General features: G+C 44.7%; 2 protein-coding genes across 2 annotated transcripts in view; one reads left to right on the top strand and one right to left on the bottom strand.

Annotated features, from left to right (window-relative positions):
- LOC126536208 (oxytocin receptor-like) overlaps nt 1-22,511 on the bottom strand; it is a 69,947-nt gene that overhangs the window by 26,014 nt on the left and 21,422 nt on the right. The gene's annotated exons all lie outside the window — the stretch shown is intronic.
- LOC126536701 (uncharacterized) lies at nt 8,420-8,761 on the top strand. Its single transcript, XM_050183724.1, has one exon. The coding sequence runs from the start codon at nt 8,420-8,422 to the stop codon at nt 8,759-8,761; it is 342 nt and encodes a 113-aa protein (XP_050039681.1).

The following is a 22,511-nucleotide window of genomic DNA, read 5'->3' as shown; positions in this document are numbered from 1 at the left end:
TGAACTGAACCAGGCTAAATGTTAGGTGAGTTAATTTTGATTGCTTCATTGACAAATAGTAGTTACGGCATACTAAACAAAAGTACGGATAACAGGAGCAGTAAAAACAGCTCGGGATCGGCTCTGACCACTTAGCGACTCAATCGCTTTTTGATTATTCATATTACGAATGCTATTCTTGCAATTTATCATGAACGACTTGCGCTTGCCAGACAGGCTCCTGTGGCGGGTTAGTTAGAGTTGAAAGGTTAAGAATTTAGAATAGCTAGAAAATGCATTGTATGAGAGCTTGTGCATATACGCAGGGGGAACATTAGGTAGGCACAAGAGTAATAAACGAGACAAAATATTTTATGCCTCTGCGCATACGGTATAGTCATCGAAATAATTCAGAGCTTTGCTTGTCCATCATGACTCTTGCTAGACGAGATTCTTAACCCCCGAATGCGAAAGGTCGAGAGGTCTAGAGAAAAAATAATGAAACTCTGTTACGCTTCGTTAAAAATAAAGCGAAAACATTCAACTCCTGAAAATTTTGTACGTTGTTGTTGCCAAGAAAGCTCCAACTCTTTGAAACAAATGAAACCCGAGTGAAAAAGAAAACAGGTGCTCTCACGGTTTGCTCGCTTCAAGCGCAATTTTCCACCGACAGAAGCAAAGTTAAGAGAATGTTCCACCTTTCAAAAGCGCGCCCTAAGCTGTCTTTCTATTTAGAAAATGTGGAGCACGATACCATAAAGGAAGACATGCTGGTGTTTTCGCTAGACGAAGTGTGCAGGATATCAAGGAACGAATAGGACGCCTTAGTATAGTACGTTAGCCAAAAAAAGTCTGTTTCGCCCGAAAGGCGGAGCATCGATTGCGATAGCAAATTAGTGAACAGCTATACGAAGTAAGGATAGTAGTTTTATCGGCAGTATAAATTTGCAAACATAGGTACACTAACTAAATTAAGAAGCATGGTCTCAGGTGCGCACTAGCAAACAACATATCTGACTCGATGACCACGTAAACTCGCTGTCGAAATGCTGGCGTGAGGAAACCCGGCAGCATCAGTGAGCGAGGCGACATTTGTGCTGTCTATCGGCTTCAACGAAAAGTGAACGTCGAGAATGCACAGCACGCACAAAGCTACGAGCCAGCTACGCACCCAGACTATGGCCCCAACGCACATTCCTGGCAAGATACGGCCGGGCGACCGTGCGCTTCGGCCACATGCGCAGTTGCAGCCGGGGTAGAACGCCAACCCCTCCCCCTCCTCTCTCACTGCTCCTCCGGTGCGTGGCAATGTTGGTTGCCTCACGCACAACGGGAGACAGCGCGCTTCCTGCCACCCGCTTTTGCCTCTTTCGTGCGGGCGAGATTCAGCCGCGATCGTCGGCTGCCCTCTCACGCCTTCACTATATAGCACATTCAGGGTAAGGCGCGCGGCGACGGCGTTACCGCCCTTGGACTTTATAAGCAACCTTACGGCGACGGTGGAACTGCGCTTGGAGTGTCCATATAATTGCCATCGCATGAAAACGAAAAAGACAAGAAAGAAAAGTACGAACGATGACGACAAGCACTTCTGAATAGAGTGCTCGCACACGCTAGCTTTCGGGTCAGAAAGAAGGAAATGGAAATAAGCTGAAGAGGCTACGTTTTATGCAGCAGGAACAAAGCGATCATCTTTCGTATTACCGCTCGTTCATCAAACTTACACATCGTAGGCAATGCAAGGTAAATAAAAATATGTGCTAAGTTATACTAGCCAAAATTATTAGGACTTCAACTCAGAGAACGCTGGCTCGGTATTCTTCTAATGCATCATTAGAAGGCGTGTGGTGTCCCCACAGAGGCTCTAACTACGTAGATGTTCGCGTTGACGACAGTTGGTTGCGCACAGTTTGGAAACTGCATCCAAGCTCGCATATGCATGCTACCGTATATACCCCGTACAATATTAGAATTTGAGGCATTTCAGTTTTACCTGGGATTAGAAAGCCTACTGGGCTGAGCCTTGCTATATATCTTCCCTACATTTCGCTTATTACTTCCTCCTTTGTCTCTCGGATGAATGACCTTGCTTTGCGAAACCAGCCACGAAAGGACACGGCCTTGACTTCTTCATTCGGGCACATCGAGAACTCAAAGCAGAGTGCTGATGCCGCAATATTCAGTTACAAAAGCAGACGCGCTTTAAACGCAACTGACTAGTGGGCAACATACGACGCCGTTGGAGCTGTACGCGCGCAGCTATGAACACAAGTCAAACCCACGGCAAGGATAACACACACCACACCTAGAATATCCAACGTTTTCAAGTGAAGTTTTCTTTGCCGACCATTCCATCGTTTGGTCTCGGCCAGTCGGCGCTCTCTGTCAGTCGGTTGGTCGCTGGTCGGGTTTTCGCCGAGTATATTCAACCTCATTGAAAAAAAATGAAAAAAAAAAAACACGCCCGGCGCCAGAATTCTCTCGTGTCAACTTTAACTAGCTCATTGAGATGGTTGCCACATGTTTATTATGATGATTATTTCCATACTTTGGGAACATACCCATAACGAGGTCGTGCAAAGAAGCGGGCGGGACATATCGGGCCTGAAACTAGCTCTTTGAAATGATCGGCGCCCGTTGAGAATTATTATGGTTATATTATTATACCACGTGCCCGCAACGGGGTATCGGCGAAGAGTGCGCCCGCGTGTTAATTAGGATGACAATTTTCATACTATGACGCAGTTACAATGGGGGATTGGCCAAGGAGCGGGTGGTACATATCGTGCCACTAAGTAGTTATTTGAGAGGAGCGCCGCTTGGTGGTGACTACGATTGCCATACTATGACACACACCAAAATAAAGGATCGGCCAAGAGTGTCCGCGTGTTCATTATGATGGTGATTTCCATACTATGCCAAATATCCACAGCGGGAAATTGGCCTAGAAGGGGGCGGTACATATCATGCCACCACCTAGCTCTTGTAGATATGGCAGGGCGTTGGCGATAATTGTGATTTTCATATATACTATGGCACATACCCACAACGGGGTACTGGGCACAAAGCGCATTCACATGTAGATAATGATGGTTATGATTTTCATACAATGGCGCGTACCAACAACATGCAATCGTTTAAGAGCGGCCAGTATATTTAAAACAAATAAGAACAAAATTGGCAATATCAGCCGATATAAGATTTGTCGCACTGCGTAGCACGGATGAACGACAGAACGTGAAAGTTTCTTTTACGACAAAGGCGAAGGAACAAAATTAAAAATTTAGAGTTCTTTATTATCCGCTACGTGAAAGCTTAGATTCACATCGATTGCAACATATGCGTTGAATATGACTTTTTTTATAATAACTTTAGCTATCAGGGTAATCGACTTTCTCTAGTTTTCATCTTTCAATACTGATGCGCTTATCGAATATCGAGCGCTTCTTGCGCAATACCCAGGTATATGGCTTAAGGTGTTCGAGTTTTGTGAATCTAGCTCGCTGCATACGGTAATAGTATGCAGCTCATTATCGCGCTCCTCGAGTTGCCAGAACAATGACCGATGTGCAACGCTCCTTTAAATAACATCACTCCCCATGGCGGTGCCGTTGCGTCTTCGTACCGTCCGACTTCAAGAAGGCTTATGGCTTCTTGTTACGCAACACCTTCCTTTGTGGGTGTGCAACGCTTCTTGAAATCTCTCTGCTACCTTGATGCGCATTTCACTTATCTTTTTTTTTTCTTACTTTACGACACCGAACGTTATAGGTGAGTGGGAAAGATGTGAAACAACACCTGCAGGAAAGGCGCAACAAGTACTGCTTGCGCAAGGCTTTGAGGTGTTTCTTTCCATCTCTTGTCGTGCATGTAACATAGACGGTTTCTTAATCAAGAGAAGTTATAATATTTGTGTTGCACAAATGTATGCAAAATTTCGCAGAAGGTTCTTCATTTCTGCAGAAAACACACTGGCAAATCTAGAATCACTGAGCACTGTAAATCAGTAAGATCAATCTATTTATTCTTCCGCAATACAATCACAGATAGGAATGCACTGCGGCATTATTTTCTCCTCCTTGCCCCTCATGAGTGAATTGGACGGTCAGAATGCATTGTCTAGGATGTGATATGTTGTCAACGCGGCGTGTTGCTCCTTTTCTTTTACGCATTTTTCTTATGCGAGAAATATCTCGTTCAGTTTTGTATAAGCATGCATCGTCCATTTTTAGTGTCTCTTTGTCAATGCGCATAGTTCTTTTCTTTTCAAGGTTGAATATTTTTATCCTTTTGTTTTCTGCCTCTACTGCTTGTACCGTATTGGGTCCGCAGTATGTGATAAATAAAAATTATTTAAAAATAAATAGGTGTAATGCATGCGACAAAAACTAGCAGAACGATGATCCGTACCCTTTGGTGGGTGCTTGGGTGTAGGTTGGAATGTGAATGTGTGTGGGGGTGTGTGATTAAGTGCGTTCGGATTGCTTTATTCCATGCCGGTTATTCAGCTTCATAGCCGAGGCAAACTTCATACGCATGCAGGCATTCGTTTCATTAGCTGAGTGCCTCGCCCTTTGCGTCTCATGGAAGTGGTACTTGGTGTCAGCGTTCAGAACCTTTTCCTTGCAGCATACGCGTTGATATGACGAAGTAGAAAGCCGTAGCACTCTCAGAAACCTGGCGTCTCGTTGCTTAGATTCTTAGCGAAACACACAATCGTGCAGGTTTATGCTTATAAGCTCTCCATGTCATTTCCGCATCATATACGTGAGAATGCAGATCCCAACGTATGGAAATGCTCGTTTGCGTGCGCAGCCTATCACTTGTTACATGCTGAACTTTGATCTGCAGAAGATACGGTGAGATGTTTCCGCCATTCTGTATTTCTGCATCCATCCATTTTCCCTATCTACCAGCCATTTGACCATCTATCCCAGCTAGCTGGACCACTCCAGAAGAACACCTCCACCACCTGCTCTGGCGAATCCTTCGGCTTCCCTTGCAGCAGTTCCAGTGAACTTCCCGAATTGGAAGCTACACATGCCGACTCCTCAAAAATAGTTTGTACACCCTTTGGCGCTTATTATGTCCCCAAGCAACAACTGCCATCTGTCTTTCGTGACTTTACATTTTGTAATGCTGTGCACGTGGCATGTTTTCAGGGACGGGCTTTATCAGTATGACATTGCATCCTTGACAGGAAAATTGTGAGCACTATGGAATAACATTTGTTGGAGCATATAGTTCTCGTAAACGACTGAAATTTGATCACCTTCAAATTGCACCGGTGAGACCGTCCCTCAGGTTACCTCTATCTACAAAGTATTTCCATTTGCGGAATAATGAAAAGAATTCCACCATTATTTGGACGGAAGGTTCCCATAAATTGATGTATATATTTAAATTTTTCTTCTAAATTCGCTTCTATTATATTGCGGGACGTTTTCCGCGTGAAGCGAAACGTCGCAGAAAAAGCAAAGTAGATGGAGGAAGTTTCCTTCCTGCGCGATAGCTTCAAGCTCAGGAGCAAAGCAGAAGCCGTTGGTGAGCCACGGTGCCGCAATCTAACAGAGCGCAATAACCCGCCGAGGCAGCACGTCGGACGGGTTGGCGCCTACGCCGCCGACGCAACGCAACGATTGCCGTCAGCTGGATCACCGGCAGAGGCGATTAAGGACAGGAGCCAGCTAGCTGCGGTGAGGATAGGGATTGACTAGCGCGATAAATCAAATACGCGGAGGAAGACGCTTTCTTTTTTTTTTTTTTGTATGCCACTCGTGAGGAGCTTTCCTCTGCACGTGCTCAGTATGACCAACTGCAATCGTGCTTGACCAGAACAGAAATAGAATGGAAGCTTTTCAAGCTTCACTCGTTGAAGGAAGGCTTCCTGCAGATGAACAAACAATTTTAAGAGAGTAGTGAGCTGGCCACGCCTGTGTCGGCGTAAGTGTCCTAGCTGTCTTCCCTATGTACATTGTCCTTGCGCGCTTTTTCTGTGAATTAAAGAAATAGGCCTGTGGGGAAATCTCATTATCGCACACCATCGAGACAGAGATCTCGGTAACTTTGCACGGTTCTATTAGTAAGAAAAAAATGCTGCCTCTCCCGTAATCGAGAGTAGATGTAAGCAAGAAAGGGCAACCGGCAACGCAGATTGCTTAGAGATGACACTAGCCACAATCTCAAATGGGTGTAGTGCCCGTTCGCAAAGGCTCAACCCACCACACCACACCGCACCACGCCGTACTGTGCACTGGTCCACATAGACACTGCCCGGCTAGAAGGAGAAACCCGGCTGAAGGCGGCTCTTCAGGCAGCGAAAGACGCCAGGGCGACTGTGCGCACTGCGCAGCTAGAAGAAAATCGCCTGAAGGATGCGCGATGGCTCAGCGAATCTCGATTCTTGCTCCGTGATCTCGACGCAAGAAGTCGAGTGTTGGCCGCCACTGATCGAAGGGCTGGCTTCACGGAGCGTTCGCCTACCAAGGCTGACTGCGTGACGTAATGCTCTCTCCTAACTTTTTTTCCTTCCTCCATGAACCAAGGAGGTTTTTAAACCTCCTTGGGTAAAGCAGCGCATCAGACGCTTCCGGCGTCACGCCATGCCGCAACTTGGCAGGCGCTTTAGATCCGCAGCAAATTCCATTTCCCACAATTGAAGTGTCTGTTGCCCTGTATCTGCTTTTGAACGTCGCTACTTGGAATGAGAAATAAAACTTCAGCGTATTAGAAGTTACAGCTTGAGTGATATTGTAATCAAACATTAGAAAGAACTCGGAGTCAATATGTTTTGTAACTTGTTTGGGAGTAACTAGCATATGTAATGCGGTCCTGCACAAAGGACGGGTGGAGGGGGGTTGGGATCTTGTTTTGTTTTCGCAACTTTCCCTTTGTTCTAGTTTCAGTGCCCGGCCAACGGTTCTGGCTTTTGGCTCAAGGTAACTTGAAGGTTACAGACAACGGGAGCTCAAAGCATTTCATGCTTAAGAGTGTGGAAGCAAAAGACAGCCTAAGAAGGAAGAACTGCACGGTCGAGCACATGCTCTCATCTTAACTTCTTATATGAGTGTTAGTGTAATTTACCACCTAATACTTGCAATGTGCCAGAAATGTATTCCGGAAGTGTAATGAATAAAAGCAAGAGAAAACATGAGGATCGGACCACTGTCTAAACAAGCTGTATTTGTTCCAGATCGTCTTCAGCTCGTCTGGCGTACGCTCGGCTAAGCTTATATATTTAATTTTTTTTTCAAACGACTTAAGTTAGCTTTCGCTCGATTCTGAACGTTTTATAGGCCGGGCTTTGTATTAAAAGCATATTGACTTATGTTCTCTCTTTGTGTCGGTGGTTTTAACACCTGGCAAAGCTTCCCGTGGTTTAGGCCCACCAAACGGTGACGTTAAGTCTGGTTAAGTTAGGCGAAAGAAGTGCGTCTTCTTCCACGAACGTTTGTTTGTTTCAGCAACGTTTCATTCATAGTGAGATTTCACCTTGTTTTCGTAATTTTCTCGTCCCGTTTTGCAAAACTCTAAACCACGAAAACAAAGAGTGGCTGTATAACGTCTTGCTAAATCTAGTGGCTAAAAATTTACCTTAAGGTAAAGAGATGAACATCAAATAGCTGCCATAAATCAATAGGAGAGCGTCTTGAATGCAGTATCTTATACGGAAATTGTATTGACCTACTACCTATGTTTGCTGCAAAGTTACCTGCATCACGCATCGCATACATTGTCGTCGTTAAGTCGGAGGCGCTTATACTGTATAATAAGCTAGCCATCCCACGGAAATTCTTGCACTGTAGAGATTCTGCAGGCATATTATGGCAGGGAGTCACTAAATTGTTGCCAATTTTGCTTCGATAGCTGCGCCGCATACTCTTCTGCCTTTTTCGCGATCTTTAGCAAAATTGGCAACAATTTAGTGACTCTCTAAACGGAACCTTGAGCACTGCAAAAACATGGCGCATACTCAAGGCACTCCTAGATCCGGCAAAATCAAAGACCGAAAACAACAAAGTCATATACCGACTGGTGCACCAGTACGAGGGAACAGACTCGGAACTATTGGAAAAAGTACGCAAAAAGTGCTACGGCGACGGCGACCCAGCAGCCTACACAGAGCGCTACAAAGGAGAAGAAAATGGAAGGCTGGATAGACCCATCACCCGGGAAGAGGTGTACGCGGCGATAAGAAGCGCAACAAACACAGCCGCAGGTGCGGACAAGATCAAAAACGCGCTCATCCGCAACCTCGGAGACGAGCTAGTCGCAAAGCTAACCGAATACCTCAATGGACACTGGCAAGCGGGAACAGTACCAGAAGAATGGAAACACGCGGAAGTCATCATGATCCCGAAACCAGGCAAGAAACGAAGTGGAAAACCTCAGACCAATCTCCCTTACATCATGCCTAGGCAAGATCTATGAGAGAGTGGTTATGAGGAGGCTACAAAATCATATGGAAGAAAACGAGCTGTACCCCCACAGCATGTTTGGTTTCAGAGCCAGGCTCTCGACCCAAGATGTACTCCTGCAAATCAGAGAAGAGGTACTGAGCAATATCTCGCTCAACGGAGAGCCCATCATCATGGCACTGGACGTCAAAGGCGCCTTTGACAACGTAAGCCACGAAGCCATCCTGACAGGACTAGACAACCTAAATTGCGGCATGAAAATACACAGCTACGTCAAGGCATTTTTGTCCAACAGAACAGCAACAATCGGCCTGGGTGAGCTGAGATCCGAAAAGTTCAACACCCCAAACAAAGGCACACCGTAGGGATCGGTCATCTCACCCATCCTGTTCAATGTTGCCATGATTGGACTGGCCCAACAGCTAGACCAAATCGACGGCGTACGCCACGCCATGTACGCCGACGATATCACTGTGTGGGTCACCAAAGGCTCACTCAGGGAAAAGGAAGAAATATTACAAGAAGCTGCGACATGCGTAGAGGAATATGTCAAGGCAAGAGGTCTAGCCTGCTCAACGGAGAAGTCCGAGCTCCTAAGAGTATGGCGAGGCAAGAGGAATCGCACCGTCCCAGAGGAAGTAAACATGAAGTTGAACATCCACCTCGAGGGACAGCCAATCCCGGAGAAGACGCTCATCAGGATATTAGGAATGTGGATACAATCGAACCAACGATGTGCCCACACCCTAACACTACTTAAAACTGCAGCCAACCAAGTGGCCCGCATGATAACGCGGGTCTCGCGGAAAAGACACGGCATGAAGGAAGCAGACACACTCAAACTGGTCAGAAGCCTGGTGGTCAGTAGAGTGACGTACAGCCTCCCGTACTACCACTGTACGAAGCACGAAATGCAACAAGCGGACGCAATCCTGAGGAAAGCCCTCAAGACGGCGCTCCACCTACCGCAGTCAACATCGACCGACAAACTCCTGGCCCTGGGGCTACACAACAGTCTCGAGGAGCTCCAAGAAGCGCAGATAATCGCGCAAATGCAAAGACTAAAGCTATCGGCAACGGGCAGAAGACTCCTGAGCAGATACGGCGGTGAAGCTACCATAGAGGAGACACAAAGCACGGAGACGATACCAGACGAATACAGAAATACCATCAAAGTAGCACCGATACCCAGCAATATGGACCCGAACCTACACATGGCACGAAGACAAACAAGAGCAGAGTATGTATAAAGAACACTGGCAACTAGACACGACACAGTGTACGTAGACGCCGCTACCTACACTCAGGACAGAAACCACAAGAAAAGCAAAGTCGCAACGGTGATCAACTCGGACCTAAAAGAAATCACCAGCGCATCAATTCGGAACTGTACGGTAGTTGAGGCCGAAGAGGCAGCCGTGGCTCAAGCGGCAGCGGAGGGCTACCGATCCAACAGGTCCTTAACCATACTCACAGACTCCCAAGCAGCATGCCGCAACTACCTAAACGGCAGAATCAGCCACAGCGCGCTCCGCATCCTCCGCTCAAGTGGCAACACCGTCAACAACCAGGCCAAACACACGATAGTTTGGGTGCCGGGACATACCGACATTACGGGAAATCAGGAGGCGGATAGGATAGCTCGAGGGCACGCAACAAACCGAGCATCCAACAATCCCGACCCCGCTGAGGAACCCAAGCCGGTAGCCCAAAGCTATTCAGGGATACTAAGCTACTACAGAGGCATCAGACGAAAATACCCGCCCCCTCACAAACAACTAAATAGAGAAGACGCCGTAGCATGGCGGCAGCTACAAACGGGAACATTCCCGTGCCTAAACATGCTAAGCAAGATCTACCCCACGCAGTACGAGAGCAAGTGCCCATGGTGTGGAGACAAACCAACCCTATACCATACCACATGGGCTTGCCGGAAAATAGATGGGCTAGCCATAATAAAAAACCCGAGTGCGGAACAGTGGGAGAGGATGCTGTCCAGCGACATCCTGAAAGTCCAGCAAGGACTAGTAAGGCGTGCACGCAGGGCAGCTACCCTCAGCGGAGCCCTGGACTAGGGGAACCGACCCTGGAGAGAAGATGGAAGACTCCATCTGAAGCCGCAAAAATCACGGCAAAATAAAGCAAATAAACGTTTTTCATCATCATCATCATCATCATTATGGCAGGGCACCAGCGTCCTTCGACTGCAACCGTAATTTTCTGGAGCGCATCTCAGGTCAGTTTGATTGCGCAGCCGTATACAGACCAGTGGCCGCCTTTGCTCGATGTAGCAGCGCTTTCACCGTATCAGCGCAATTTCCCGAGAGCCTATTCTTTCCGCATCTCTCCGTAACAAGGCTTTCTACTGCGAGCATGCCGGACACACCGCCAGCAGTGGTCGTTATCCTCGTTCAGCTATAGATGGTGGTTATAAAGAGTGAAACGGTAGCGGCGCCGATATTAGTGACAGTGTACCGGTCCATCGCTGACTAGTCTAGCCATGTTCGCGAGAAAGCCTCCAGTGACTTTCACAGCCCCCTTAACGTCGCAAAACTCTTGGGCGAATTAATTTCCCTGCCGCTAGGCTTAAGTTATTCTGGAAAAGGCCCAGCTGACAAATCTGTTGCTATTCGAGGACGCTGCCGAATGGTCTTAAGAGCTGCTTTCCAGATGACAGGTTCTTTTCGAGGACATTTCGCATGGATTGTTCTCTTGCCATAAACTTTCTTTTTCTGTCATTTACTGACAAACACTGAATGACTAGAATAGAATAACAGAGCAGCGCACAACAGTTAAAGCAGCTCTGGTCGCCCTATAAACTTATATATAGCCTGTAAACCTTGCTAAAATCAACCGCTGTTAATTTTTCATTTCTCCCTGGGATTAAGGCTCACAATTTCACAATCCATGCTCTTTGCGTAGGAATGTGAGTTGCAATGCAAACATGAATTTCTTTTTTTCGAATTAGTGCTCAGAGCGGTCCCGGCCTGTGTCGCTACCGAATGGATATGGAGAATCCGTTCAGACCTTTCACATTGGCAACCACCCCATCCTATTGGGCACGCACGATAAGGTACGCATTCTAATGGTACACAAAAAGTAAACCAAGTCACTCGCAGTAAAAAAAAAAAAAAAAAACTTACCCGCGTTCTCAAACCATTCTCAACTCTAAGCTCTTCCTACACTCAGTTGAGCATAGCGCCGTTCCTCGAGTGAACACACCACGCTTCTCAGAAATAGCCCGGGAGTGTCGGCGATGTGAAATGAGCGCTTCTCTCAAGGGGCGGCGCTACCGCCCACTTCGTTGAGTCGAGGTGATGTGTTGAATGGAGGAACGTTCTGCTGCTGGTCTGCGCCGAATATGCGATGAGAAACGCTCAAACTAGGATTTTGTTTTGTGCCGTTCCGTGCTGTAATGGCGCACACTTGGCGAAATATTAAAGACATCTTGGCGGCGTGACTAAACACTGTAAACGAAGGAAGCTGCAGCTTACCAAAGCAAGTCTATGTCACGAGACATTGCAAACGCGGCGCGAACGCACAGCCGAAACCCTTTCTCTTCTTGACAAGTGTTACCCTATAGGCGGCACTTTCTATAAACTACGATACTCCTCGTCCCACCGCGATCCTTCGCAATCTCGAATTTAATCGCCTAATCATATTGCTAGACGTGTTTAAAAAAGAAAAAAAGAACAAAAATATTCTGCTGAGTTTATAAAGACTCCTTGTTACACTTGATATTAGAAACATTTTCGGAATTAGAAACGCAATTATTTAGCAGGGCTGTTGAAAATATTGAACATATCAACGTCAAACAGTTGGACCTCATTGATGCGCGCCATAAGTCAGGTGAAATAAAGCTGTGGTCTGAGGCTGTATTATGTGGCAATTCTTCCGCGTTAAAATAGGGCAGATACTCGAAGTATCGCATATGAATGGATTATTGCACATCCACTCTTCGTAACTATGTTCAAAATGGAAATATTGGGTGTTTTCGAAAATTCCAAACTAACGGAACATTTCTCAAGAATCGACCGCTAAAGTCTGGCTACTATTCTCCATTTCCTGAATAAAGCACTGCAAATTAGTGGAAGTTAAATGAAGATAAAAGCTCTAGAAGTGATTCAGAAGCAAAATGTGTCGCGCAAGAGTGGGTATTTGGTTTTGTGGCAGCAGATTATCCGACAACCTGTGATTTTTGCTTGTAGTCTGTCATTTAGACTTTTGGTGGCCTGTGGTAGCGTAGCAGCTTTCTTTTACGCGACAACGAGCAATATTTTCCTTGCAATGGACCTTTTTTACAGCGAAGCAGTTAGCCTTTCGGTTGTCGGCATTTTTTGCGTCCGTTCATCAGTAGAAATTATCATCAATAATAGCTCATACCTCCCCTCAAGGAAGCAAAGATGCAATGGCTCATCCACCTCGTAATGTAGAGGCTAGAAGCGCTCAGCAACGTGAAGGGAACAGTGCGTAGATTCATTTATCTCACCCATACAACACACAGAACAGCATACGTTTTAATAAAGAACAAGCTCAAAACTAGCATCCGAACCATCAATAAGCCATTGCATACCTCCCTCCGTACTTGTAGTGGTGGTCTTGCAACCGCTTCGCTGGACACCCACTTTGGGAGGAGCGGAATGGCGAGACACCATTTTCGGGTGCTGATATAACACAAATCATTCAGCAGCTTTTTTTTCTCCATAGCCTCTGGTGTTTTTTCGCCCACCATTTATTAAGGATTTTTGGAAATCCCGTTATACAAGGGCTATTAATTGTCAGAAAAGCTTGTTCGCAACCTGGCTGTAAAAATATAAAGAGGTTATTTGTGCAGGTTTGTTAATGATAATTAGTTATCTTGGGACTAAATTTTATCTTTTGTGTATGACAGTTATCAAAACTGGTGGTCCTTTTTGCGCGACTCAGTGCAGGCGTGGTACCTACTTATATCGAATTAAGTATTCCTGCTGTAAATACCGGGTGTTTTAACGTTAACGCACTTGTTCCAAATTATTAGCGACATTTAGCATAAACCTACTTATTGGGATGGAATGCTCAAACAGGTATACACTACTTAATATGAAAATCAATACTCATAATTGACTAAAGAAATATCACTCATTTCCTTTTCAACTGATTGCTTTACCGCACATATTGCAATAACAAATTCAAGCCAGTGATTTCTCAAGGCGCTTTCACGTGGAATAAGTATTAAAACTGACGCCAGTTTTGAGTTAAGCGCAATCAAACTTACTGTTTGACAAAACGTCTTTTATGCATTGAAACTCAAAACTTACTGCAACACCACTACATTTCGCCGCAAACTTTGGGAACGTATATTCGAAACTGGCATCGTCCTCATGATTCTTTCCAAGTGGATATGACTTGAAACATCACCTGCTACTATTCATAAATTTCAATATGGGGATTATTGTTATGCGTCTAAAGTTAATTAGCAAATTTTTTTATTAGACAAATATTTGTTTACATTTTTTGTGCAAATAATGTCTGCCTTGGAGCGTAACCTAGCTCATCTAGTAAAATTCTGCTAACGATCATGTAAAACAACCCATGTTTGCGCTTGTCTGACTATTTGATATCGGATTCAATATGCAATACTAAGTTGACGTATTCGATCGTTATTTGAAGAAAAAAACATTCACCGACGATTACAATACTCCCAAATGCGAAACTTGAGCGCAGCTATTTGCGCGTTTTCATTTCTCGATATATATTGGCTGGCACGGACGTTCTGTCTCGTGCGGCACGTCACAAACAGAGCGAAGTGTGGCGCGAATGCCTCGCTAATCGGGAGATCGCGAGAGGAAGCACGCGGGTGACGCGTGGGCGCGATTCACGGCAGCCGCCGCAGACAATCTCCGCCCACGCAGCGCGCTTTCCTTCCGTATACGAACGACGCCCGTTAACTCCGGCGCACACCTCGTAGCCGTCGTCGCCACAAAGCCCCTTGGGTTCTTCTCACGCTTTCGCCATGCCCACCTCCTCCGCTTTCATCCTCACACTCTCTTCGCTCTCGCAGCTTTCTTCTTCCCCGCTGAGCTGCCCGTTCAATCTCGCCATTCGCTGTGCTCGTTCGCTCGGTTATGGAGTAAGACGCCGACGCTCGCTGTAGGAACCGGCGCCGATGAGCGGCACTCTAGATGTTGATATTTGTCCGCCTCTGAAATAACGCTCTTCATGTCACGGATGTGTACGCATTCTCTGCGCGGTGCATTCAGTAGGGCTTACTATTGCGCAAGGCCGCCGTATGTGTAAACGTAAACACGGCTACGTTGAATTCTGCCTTCATTTCAAGCGTTGATATTCCAACTTCTATTTTGCTTCAGGTCGCATTGCGGGTGAGTTCCAAAGGGTCGGCCTTCGGTGTCGCCAAAACTTCGAATGAGAACAGTGCTGAGCAATAAAAAGCGCTCCAAAACCTCCTTCTTAAACAGCCTTTGTACCTTCTTGGCAACCGCTCGAAAACTTCTTGAGTGGTCGACACCAATATGAATCTCCGGTGAGCGGCTAAAAATGAAAACAACAGGAAGGCGCGATTCTGCAATGGAATTCGCGCCCACGTCTTGTAAGACCAAAGAAACCTGCACTGGCGTCGAGTTGATGTCATGGCATTATTAGACTCTTACTCGATTAAGGTCTGACGTGCAGTGGTTGCCAAGCAGGTATTACTTTAATCGAATCCGAGTCTAAAAATGCCATGACATCAACTCGACGCCAGTGCAGGCTTCTTTGGTCTTACAAGACGTAGGCGCGAATTCCATTGCAGAATCGCGCCTTCCTGTTGTTTTCGTTTTTAGCCGCTGAGCGTAGATTCATATTGGTGTCGACCACTCAAGAAGTTTTCGAGCGGTTGTCAAGAAGGTACAGAGGCTGTTTAAGAAGGAGTTTTCGGAGCGTTTTTTATTTATTTCTCAGCACTGTTCTCATTCGAAGTTTTGGCGACACCGAAGGCCGACCCTTTGGAACTCACCCGCAATGCGACCTGAAGCAAAATAGAAGTTGGAATGTCAACGCTTGAAATGAAGGCAGAATTCAACGTAGTTTATTTTTTTTTTTTGCTTTTACATATACGGTGCGCTTGCGCACTAATATTCCTGCTTGGCGACCACTGCAAGTCAGCGAAAGGGATCGAACGCGCTTAACACTCACAGCAAAACATCCCGTTTCATTATCGTGACGCACGTAATTCTGTTTAGTGCGACGTCCACTCGGGCACCTGACACGTGACACGAGACGGTTACATGGGCACCTAATAAATACTGACTCCGAGATGGTTTAGAATGTTGTTTTTGCGTGAGAAAAAAAAAGCAGGTGCTCGTCCGTGTCTCTTCTTGTGCCGTCTGTTTGGCGCTATAGTACTTCAGTAACATGCACCAACTAGCCCAACAAAAAGTTCTGCTGGAAGTCTAAAGGCTGATAGTTTCTTGTTGACCATACTGCGGACGCAGCTGTATTGTGAAATCAGCTTGACTTACCTTTTCTACGCTGCTAGAATAAATCGGTGATAAGTTAGAAGGTGAACAGGGAAATCAAATACGAGCTATACCTCGACAACTGCTTTACAGACAAAAAAGGAGCTACTATAATTCCTGCTTCATATTTCTTGCGACAGGATTGCTGGTGGCAGCTTTCCCTCACATCAAAAAGCACTGGTGATGTGTTGTTTTTTGCACAGTGGGCAACAATCGCTAATTTGAGCGCCAGCATTAGGACGCCAGCAACTTCATTAGCCTAATACGTCGACATGATGCCGCAAGTAAAGGCATATTTATCTCAAGTTTCGCAACTTCCGGTAGTTCTCAAAGTGGGGTTTGTGCGCTTTATTGCAGTTTGTTGAGCGTCGTATCAACGAGCTACGTGCAGCAAGAAAATCCCAATAATATTTCTTTCGTCATTGTTTCTCACAGTTACGATGACTTATACAGGACGTTGAAAAGTCGTAAGAAACCTGCAGTAAATTGAATTACTCACGCTACGGGGCATGACAAGAGACCTTTCGTGTATTGCAAAAGAATCCACCAAGTAATTTTTTAAATATATCTTACGTTGTTCGATTTTTTGTGATCAGACTATATAATATTTTATTATAAAATTTCTACTCACAGTTTTCAGAAACTGGAATTTTCTTTGCGCTGCACGTCGTGAACGCGCATCATATATGCAAATGAGGCGCAGGTAAGTGCGCACCCATATTGTCTAACGCACGAGGTAACGTGACGATCGAAAGCGGTGGCCAGCGTTCACATACGGCATTCGCGTTGTCTCGTAAGGGATTTGCTTACTAATTCATGCTTCCCTGTCTGTCGAGCAGGCGCGCTTCAACATCAAATTAGAGTAGGGCCAGAGCGGGGCCACACTGGTATAAGCTCACCTTAATGGCTTGTTACCGGAACTGAAATAGCTTAGAGTAAGGGGAAATTAAATTTAATTAGAAGGCTTCCCTTTGTCGTCAACAGCGATGTGTTGACGTTAAATTAGCGCGAGAACTTCCAAGCAGCCGACGACGTACACGGTCGCCTTGCCCATGAAAGTCACGAGTAATAAATGGAAGTGCAACTAGGCCCGTTGCGAAGAGCCAAAATTCTCTGCCCTCGCTGAAACACTGCAGAGCCTCTAACTCCTCAGGTTTGGCGTGATTCCCGTGCCGGGACTGCAATCCCATTAGCCCTCTCATACGCTCCCTTCCCTAAATTGTCTTCGTCTTAAGAGGACGGTAATTTGCGGAGCAGCAGAATCTTGTACAGCGACGCTCGTTTGCGAAGGTCGTTGAGTCTTTTCGTTTCATTCGCTCGTACTGGACAATGAGAACGCGACTTCATGTTGCGGTAATGCTTCACAGAAGCCCTCCGTAACGTGTATAAGAAAAGTCTTCGTTCTGGCGCTTAATAATGCTGTTCCTGTCGCCGATGTTCACGCGTTGTTTGCGCGGTGCGTTCAATGGCGCTTGAGATTGCGCAGGCGCGCCGTATGTATAGAAAAAAAAACTGTCTCGAATGCTGCCATCATTTCGAGTGAGTCTAACGGTCAGAACCGCCACAGCATAATAATTTGAAGATATCTTGTCGTACGTTCATGAGTGGTCACATCAAATCTCGCATTAGTGATCATGGAAACTTCTTTTTCCTTAGTTTTTGTGAAACTTGAAATGACAGAAACCCAAGCGAGTCAGTAACGACCATTGTTTGGAAGGATACGCGCAGAAATCTGTTCTGATTGCAATGCGTCTCAAGAAACAGTGCCTAATTATCGTCGGCACTGTGCGTGCACGATGCCATCAGTATGGTTGACTGTTGATTCTTCAGCGCCTGCATAGTCCTGCATGTGATGTTTGCGCATGCGAGGAGAACATTGACCACATATTGTGCCATTGTCCTCAATTTCAAGCACAAAGACAGTATTTGTCCGACACATTGAGGAAACTAGACGATTGTCCTCTGAGTGAACAGAGAATATTAGAGCACCGTCCCGACCGATCATCGGCTCAGAAGGCAGTGAAGGCACTTTTGTGTTTTCTCAGAACTTCTGGTTTGCTCGAGCGACTTTAACTGAAGTGCTATCCGTACACGTACCTACACCTTCTCTCTCCCTTCTTTCTCTTCCCCTTCTCCCTTCCCCTCCTTCAGCGCACAGTCACGTTTGACCCTTTTAGTCCTTGATTAGTTCGCATAGGCATAGGCTACATAGGCACTTTGGTGCCAAATAAAAAAGAAAGAAAAACAAGGAAAAAATTCAATTATTGAGTTTTACGTGCCAAAACCCCGATCTGATATTATGAGGCATGTCATAGTAAGGGAATTCGGAAATTCGGAACACTTGGGTTTTTTTAACGTGCACCTAAATCTGAGTACACAAGTGTTTTCGCATTTCGCCCCTATCGATATGTGGCCGCCATGACCAAGATTATATTTCGCGACCTTGTGCTTAGCAGCCCAACACTATAGCCACTAAGCAGCCATGGCCGGTGAAAAGAAAGAAAGGAAGAAAGAGAGAAAGAGATGTCGGTCCCTTCAGCGCATAACTCTTCGCGCCATCAGTAGTCTTATGCTTTGTTTTTTACTATATATCGATATGTTTATTTCGAACATATTATACCACATTCCTAATTAAGCTGAAGCTGTATTCTAAGCACAATACGTAAGGCAGGCCAAATCTTACACAACATGCAATTCGATAAGACATCGGGCTTACATTATCTCTGGTTGGAAGTGATGCTCTTGCCGCGAAAGCCTGGTAACCAATAAACAACGACAGCCTTGCGAAACTAGTCGAGCTTACAATTAGCCCCCGTTTATTCCGGCTTTTAATCTCCATACCGTTGACAAATTATACGTGCTTTTTATGCCGGAAAGTTTCTTTTTCTCTGTTGTGTTCAGCGATAATTTAATTTGCATAAAAACTAACCTCGGTATGTCGACTAATATTTGATTCAATATTGTGCTGGCATCGCTTTCCTTCGCTTTCAATTTTCAGAACTATGTCGTCCTGCTTTTCTGTCATGGTAATGGTATGTTCCGTCATAATAACGTGTTACACGATTTCCATTTCTCTTTCGGCTTTTTTTTACAATGAAATTTTACGTCTCAACCTCCCACTGCATTTGTCGTGTCCGTGGGCGTAAACTCAACCAATAACAGCGGGAGGCCCTCGCCGCGTGCGCCGCTGGCTTCCTTGAAGCACCACCAGATGGCGCTTGCCTCCGCGGCAACGGCGGCGCCGGTCATGGAGGGGCAGGAATATAAAGAACCAGAAAGCTCACCTTCGCGCATAGCATTTGTCTCAAGCATTTGATGGTAAATATTACGGTTACATAAGTTTCAGTTGCCGGGACGCGGCAAGTGTAGCATACGAATCAGGGAGTGAAGTAACTACATTTTCGTATGCACAAGAGCAACCCGCTTAGCAACTGATTTTGTTTGTGTTGTGATGGCGTTATGTGGAAAGCCACGCACAATTAGGACGCCTGAAGGGTAGCGCGAAAACGATGAGCGACAAAAGGAGCAGCAACGTTAACATTCAAAACACCGTCCTGCTCAGGCTCGGCAGGGCCCACTTCAAGACTATGTGACGTCAGTCTATCGGATGAGGGGATATCGCAGCTTCGCTGGCCAACCAACTTCACAGCGTAGATTGGAGTCCATCTTTTGCTGCGTTTTCTAAGTTTGAAGTAATTCTTTTTACTAAAGCTAATGCTGAATTGGTGGTGTGGAAGCGTTACCAGTTTCTGTTTTTAATGAAATTCAAGTAAAAGAAAGAGATGGTAGCCTTCCCCGATTACCGTTACTTTTTCTGGCATAGCTGAAAGAGCAATATATTTATATATATATATATATATATAGTCAAGATAGAAACGATGTCGTAGCGCCGAAAATTCACAGCATGCAGTCCTTTACACACCAGTGTTACGGAACTGCATGCATCCCGGAAGGTTCACTGTCCTTGGAACAAAATATATACGACAATGTGTTCACTCATCGTATGGTCCAGACGTGATTTCGCTATCACAGAAAATGTGGCTCCCTTAAGCAGACTGAAATTAACACGCGCATGAGCTAGCATGAACAAGCCGCTGTTAATATATGTGGGTTCCCACATAGTCAAGTTTATTGCTGCAGTTATGTTCGAATTACGTGGTAAGGAGGTCTGAAAGTTCTGAAAAAACTGTTACGGGGGGCCTCCTTTGATTACATAAATAAGGTTACTATACAAAAATAGCAAAAGGTATGGACATGGGAACAACAATAATAATAATTACGTAAGTTAATTAACTGATTATCTATAACAAGAAATTGGATACATAAGTTAATGGTAATGCAAATCATTCAAAAATATGAAAAATAATCGAAAGCATGTCAATAAGTAGAATAACAACAAATATTGACAAGAATAATCAATCTGACATGAGAAACGAAACTTCTTTTATTATCAATATTATCAATTACTTATTCAAAAACGAGTTTACAGCAAAATGGCATAGGAATATTCACAGATAATTATAAAATTCAGATGAGTCGGTTCGTTACTGAATGAAATATTTCTTGCTGCACGTGAGGAATGTGTGAACGTTGGGTGATAATTTTATTTCGAAATGTAATGAATTCCATATTGCTATGCTAGAGAAGAGCGTTGTGAACCTGCCATAATTCCTCCTTGCGGCATGCAGGAAGAGATAACAGTACAGCGTGGGAAAAACTGGCTACTCTTTCTAGCAATGTGTTCAGGATTACATCCAATGTAAATTCCGAGTGTGATGAGCCTATATGCAATTATGGATAGTTTCTGAGAGAATAATTGTTGTAACGGGAGAATGTTAACTTCAGGAAACAGTGAGCTAAAGGAAAAATCAAATAGGCTGAAAGTCGTTAGTGTCATAGCTTGATTCTGAATTCGCTGCAGACATTTGATATGCGTAAAATACGTATTGGCCCACAACGATACAAAATACGTAAGATATGACTGTGAATATGAGCAAAAAACGAAGATCGCACAATTTAAGGTGGAAAATAAGTTATTGCCTTGATAATAACTTGAATGCCAAATGGAATCTTTTTCAGAAGGGATCGGTCGTGTTCATTAAATTTTATTTCAGCATCTAAGATCACGCCAAGAAAACGCGCTTCGTTCGAAATATGCATGACGTAATCACCGATGCGAATAGAAGGTGGGAAGTCGATTGAAACTTCAGAGAATGGAACACAATAATGTGGTTTTAGGGGAATTAATGTGCACATGATTATTTTGGCACCATAAATAATATTGTTTCGATCGGTGTTAAAATTGGACAGCAGGTTGGCAATCGATTAACTGGTTGCAAATATGGTCGTGCCATCGGCATGAAGTATGCACTTGGTCTTAGTAAGAATAGTGGATAGGTCATTACTAAACATCAAAAATAAAAGCGGCCTAAAATTGATCCCTGTGGGACTCCTACGTTAATTAGCTTGGATGATGAGAGATGGCCGTTAACCGGTATCATTTGAGACCACTTACCTAAGTAGTTTATAATGACTTTTAGTGGAGGACCTGATATGCCGAACAATACGAGTTTAGCAAGTAGGACGCGATGGCTCACGGTGTCGAAGGCCTTCACCAGATCGATAAATACTGATTCCGCAATTAGGCATCTGCGAGTAGCTTGCTTAATTTTTTCACCTAAAGTAATAAGTGCCAGTTCAGTTTAATATCCTTGCCGAAATTCGAATTTCGGAGGAGACAAGAGGTTAAATTTCTTCAAGTAGCGCATTACTCGGGTGTGGAATAGCTTTTCAATGACTTCACCACAAAAAGGAAAGATACAAATTATCCTGTACTTCCCTGCTGAAGTCTAATCACCTTTTTTTGTTTTTCAAAACAGGAACTATTCTACCAGCTTTAACACAGCTCCGAAACAGCCCAGCAGAGAACAATTGGTTAATGATTAGTGTCAAAACTGACGATATTTCATTCGAAATTAGTTTTACTTTACAAGGATCAATGGGGTCTAAGCCAGTGCTTGTAGTATTCAAAGATGTGGCCAGCTGATGAACTTCATCTGCAGTCGTAAAAACAGCTAAAAGGAATGACTACACCGAGGTATATCAAATAAAGAACATGTCGGCTGCTACGCATCCATAATCCGCAAAAATGCTCACTCAATTCATTAGCTAGACTTCAGAATCGGTATACATTTCGTCGCCTTGCTTTATTCTTATTGTGGTTCCTGAACAATCACTTTTGTTCAGAAAATATTTAATAATTTTCCAGCAGCGCGTCGTGTTGCTTTATTTTTACCGTAGGAACCTGCCAATAATTGCGCTTACCACGCCTCATTAAAGATAACAACATTGCAGAATTTCTCTGAAAGCGCGACTTTATTGTAAGGTTACCAGGCTGCAACTTAATTTCCAAGGAAGGTTATTCATTTTGTTGACGTATTTTAACAGCGAGTTACTAATCCATGGATTTCTGTGTGAACGAAGCCACTTCGTCAGAGTAATGTAACTGGTGCAGTTTTCTATATTCTTAGCTATAGCGTTTTAATTAACTCCTCAAGTTACACCTAGTCATATATTCACTTTGTCAAAGTATTATTAATCTTTGCATTTTTAGAACCTAAGG

The sequence above is a fragment of the Dermacentor andersoni genome, chromosome 4 (genome assembly GCF_023375885.2).
Source record: "Dermacentor andersoni chromosome 4, qqDerAnde1_hic_scaffold, whole genome shotgun sequence".
In the NCBI taxonomy this organism is placed as follows: Eukaryota; Metazoa; Arthropoda; class Arachnida; order Ixodida; family Ixodidae; genus Dermacentor; species Dermacentor andersoni.
This window is presented reverse-complemented; position numbering and strand designations above follow the sequence as displayed.

Bases quoted from the DNA above. Each gene is read 5' to 3' on its own strand.
- LOC126536701 (XM_050183724.1), top strand. From the start codon at position 8,420: ATGAGGAGGCTACAAAATCATATGGAAGAAAACGAGCTGTACCCCCAC.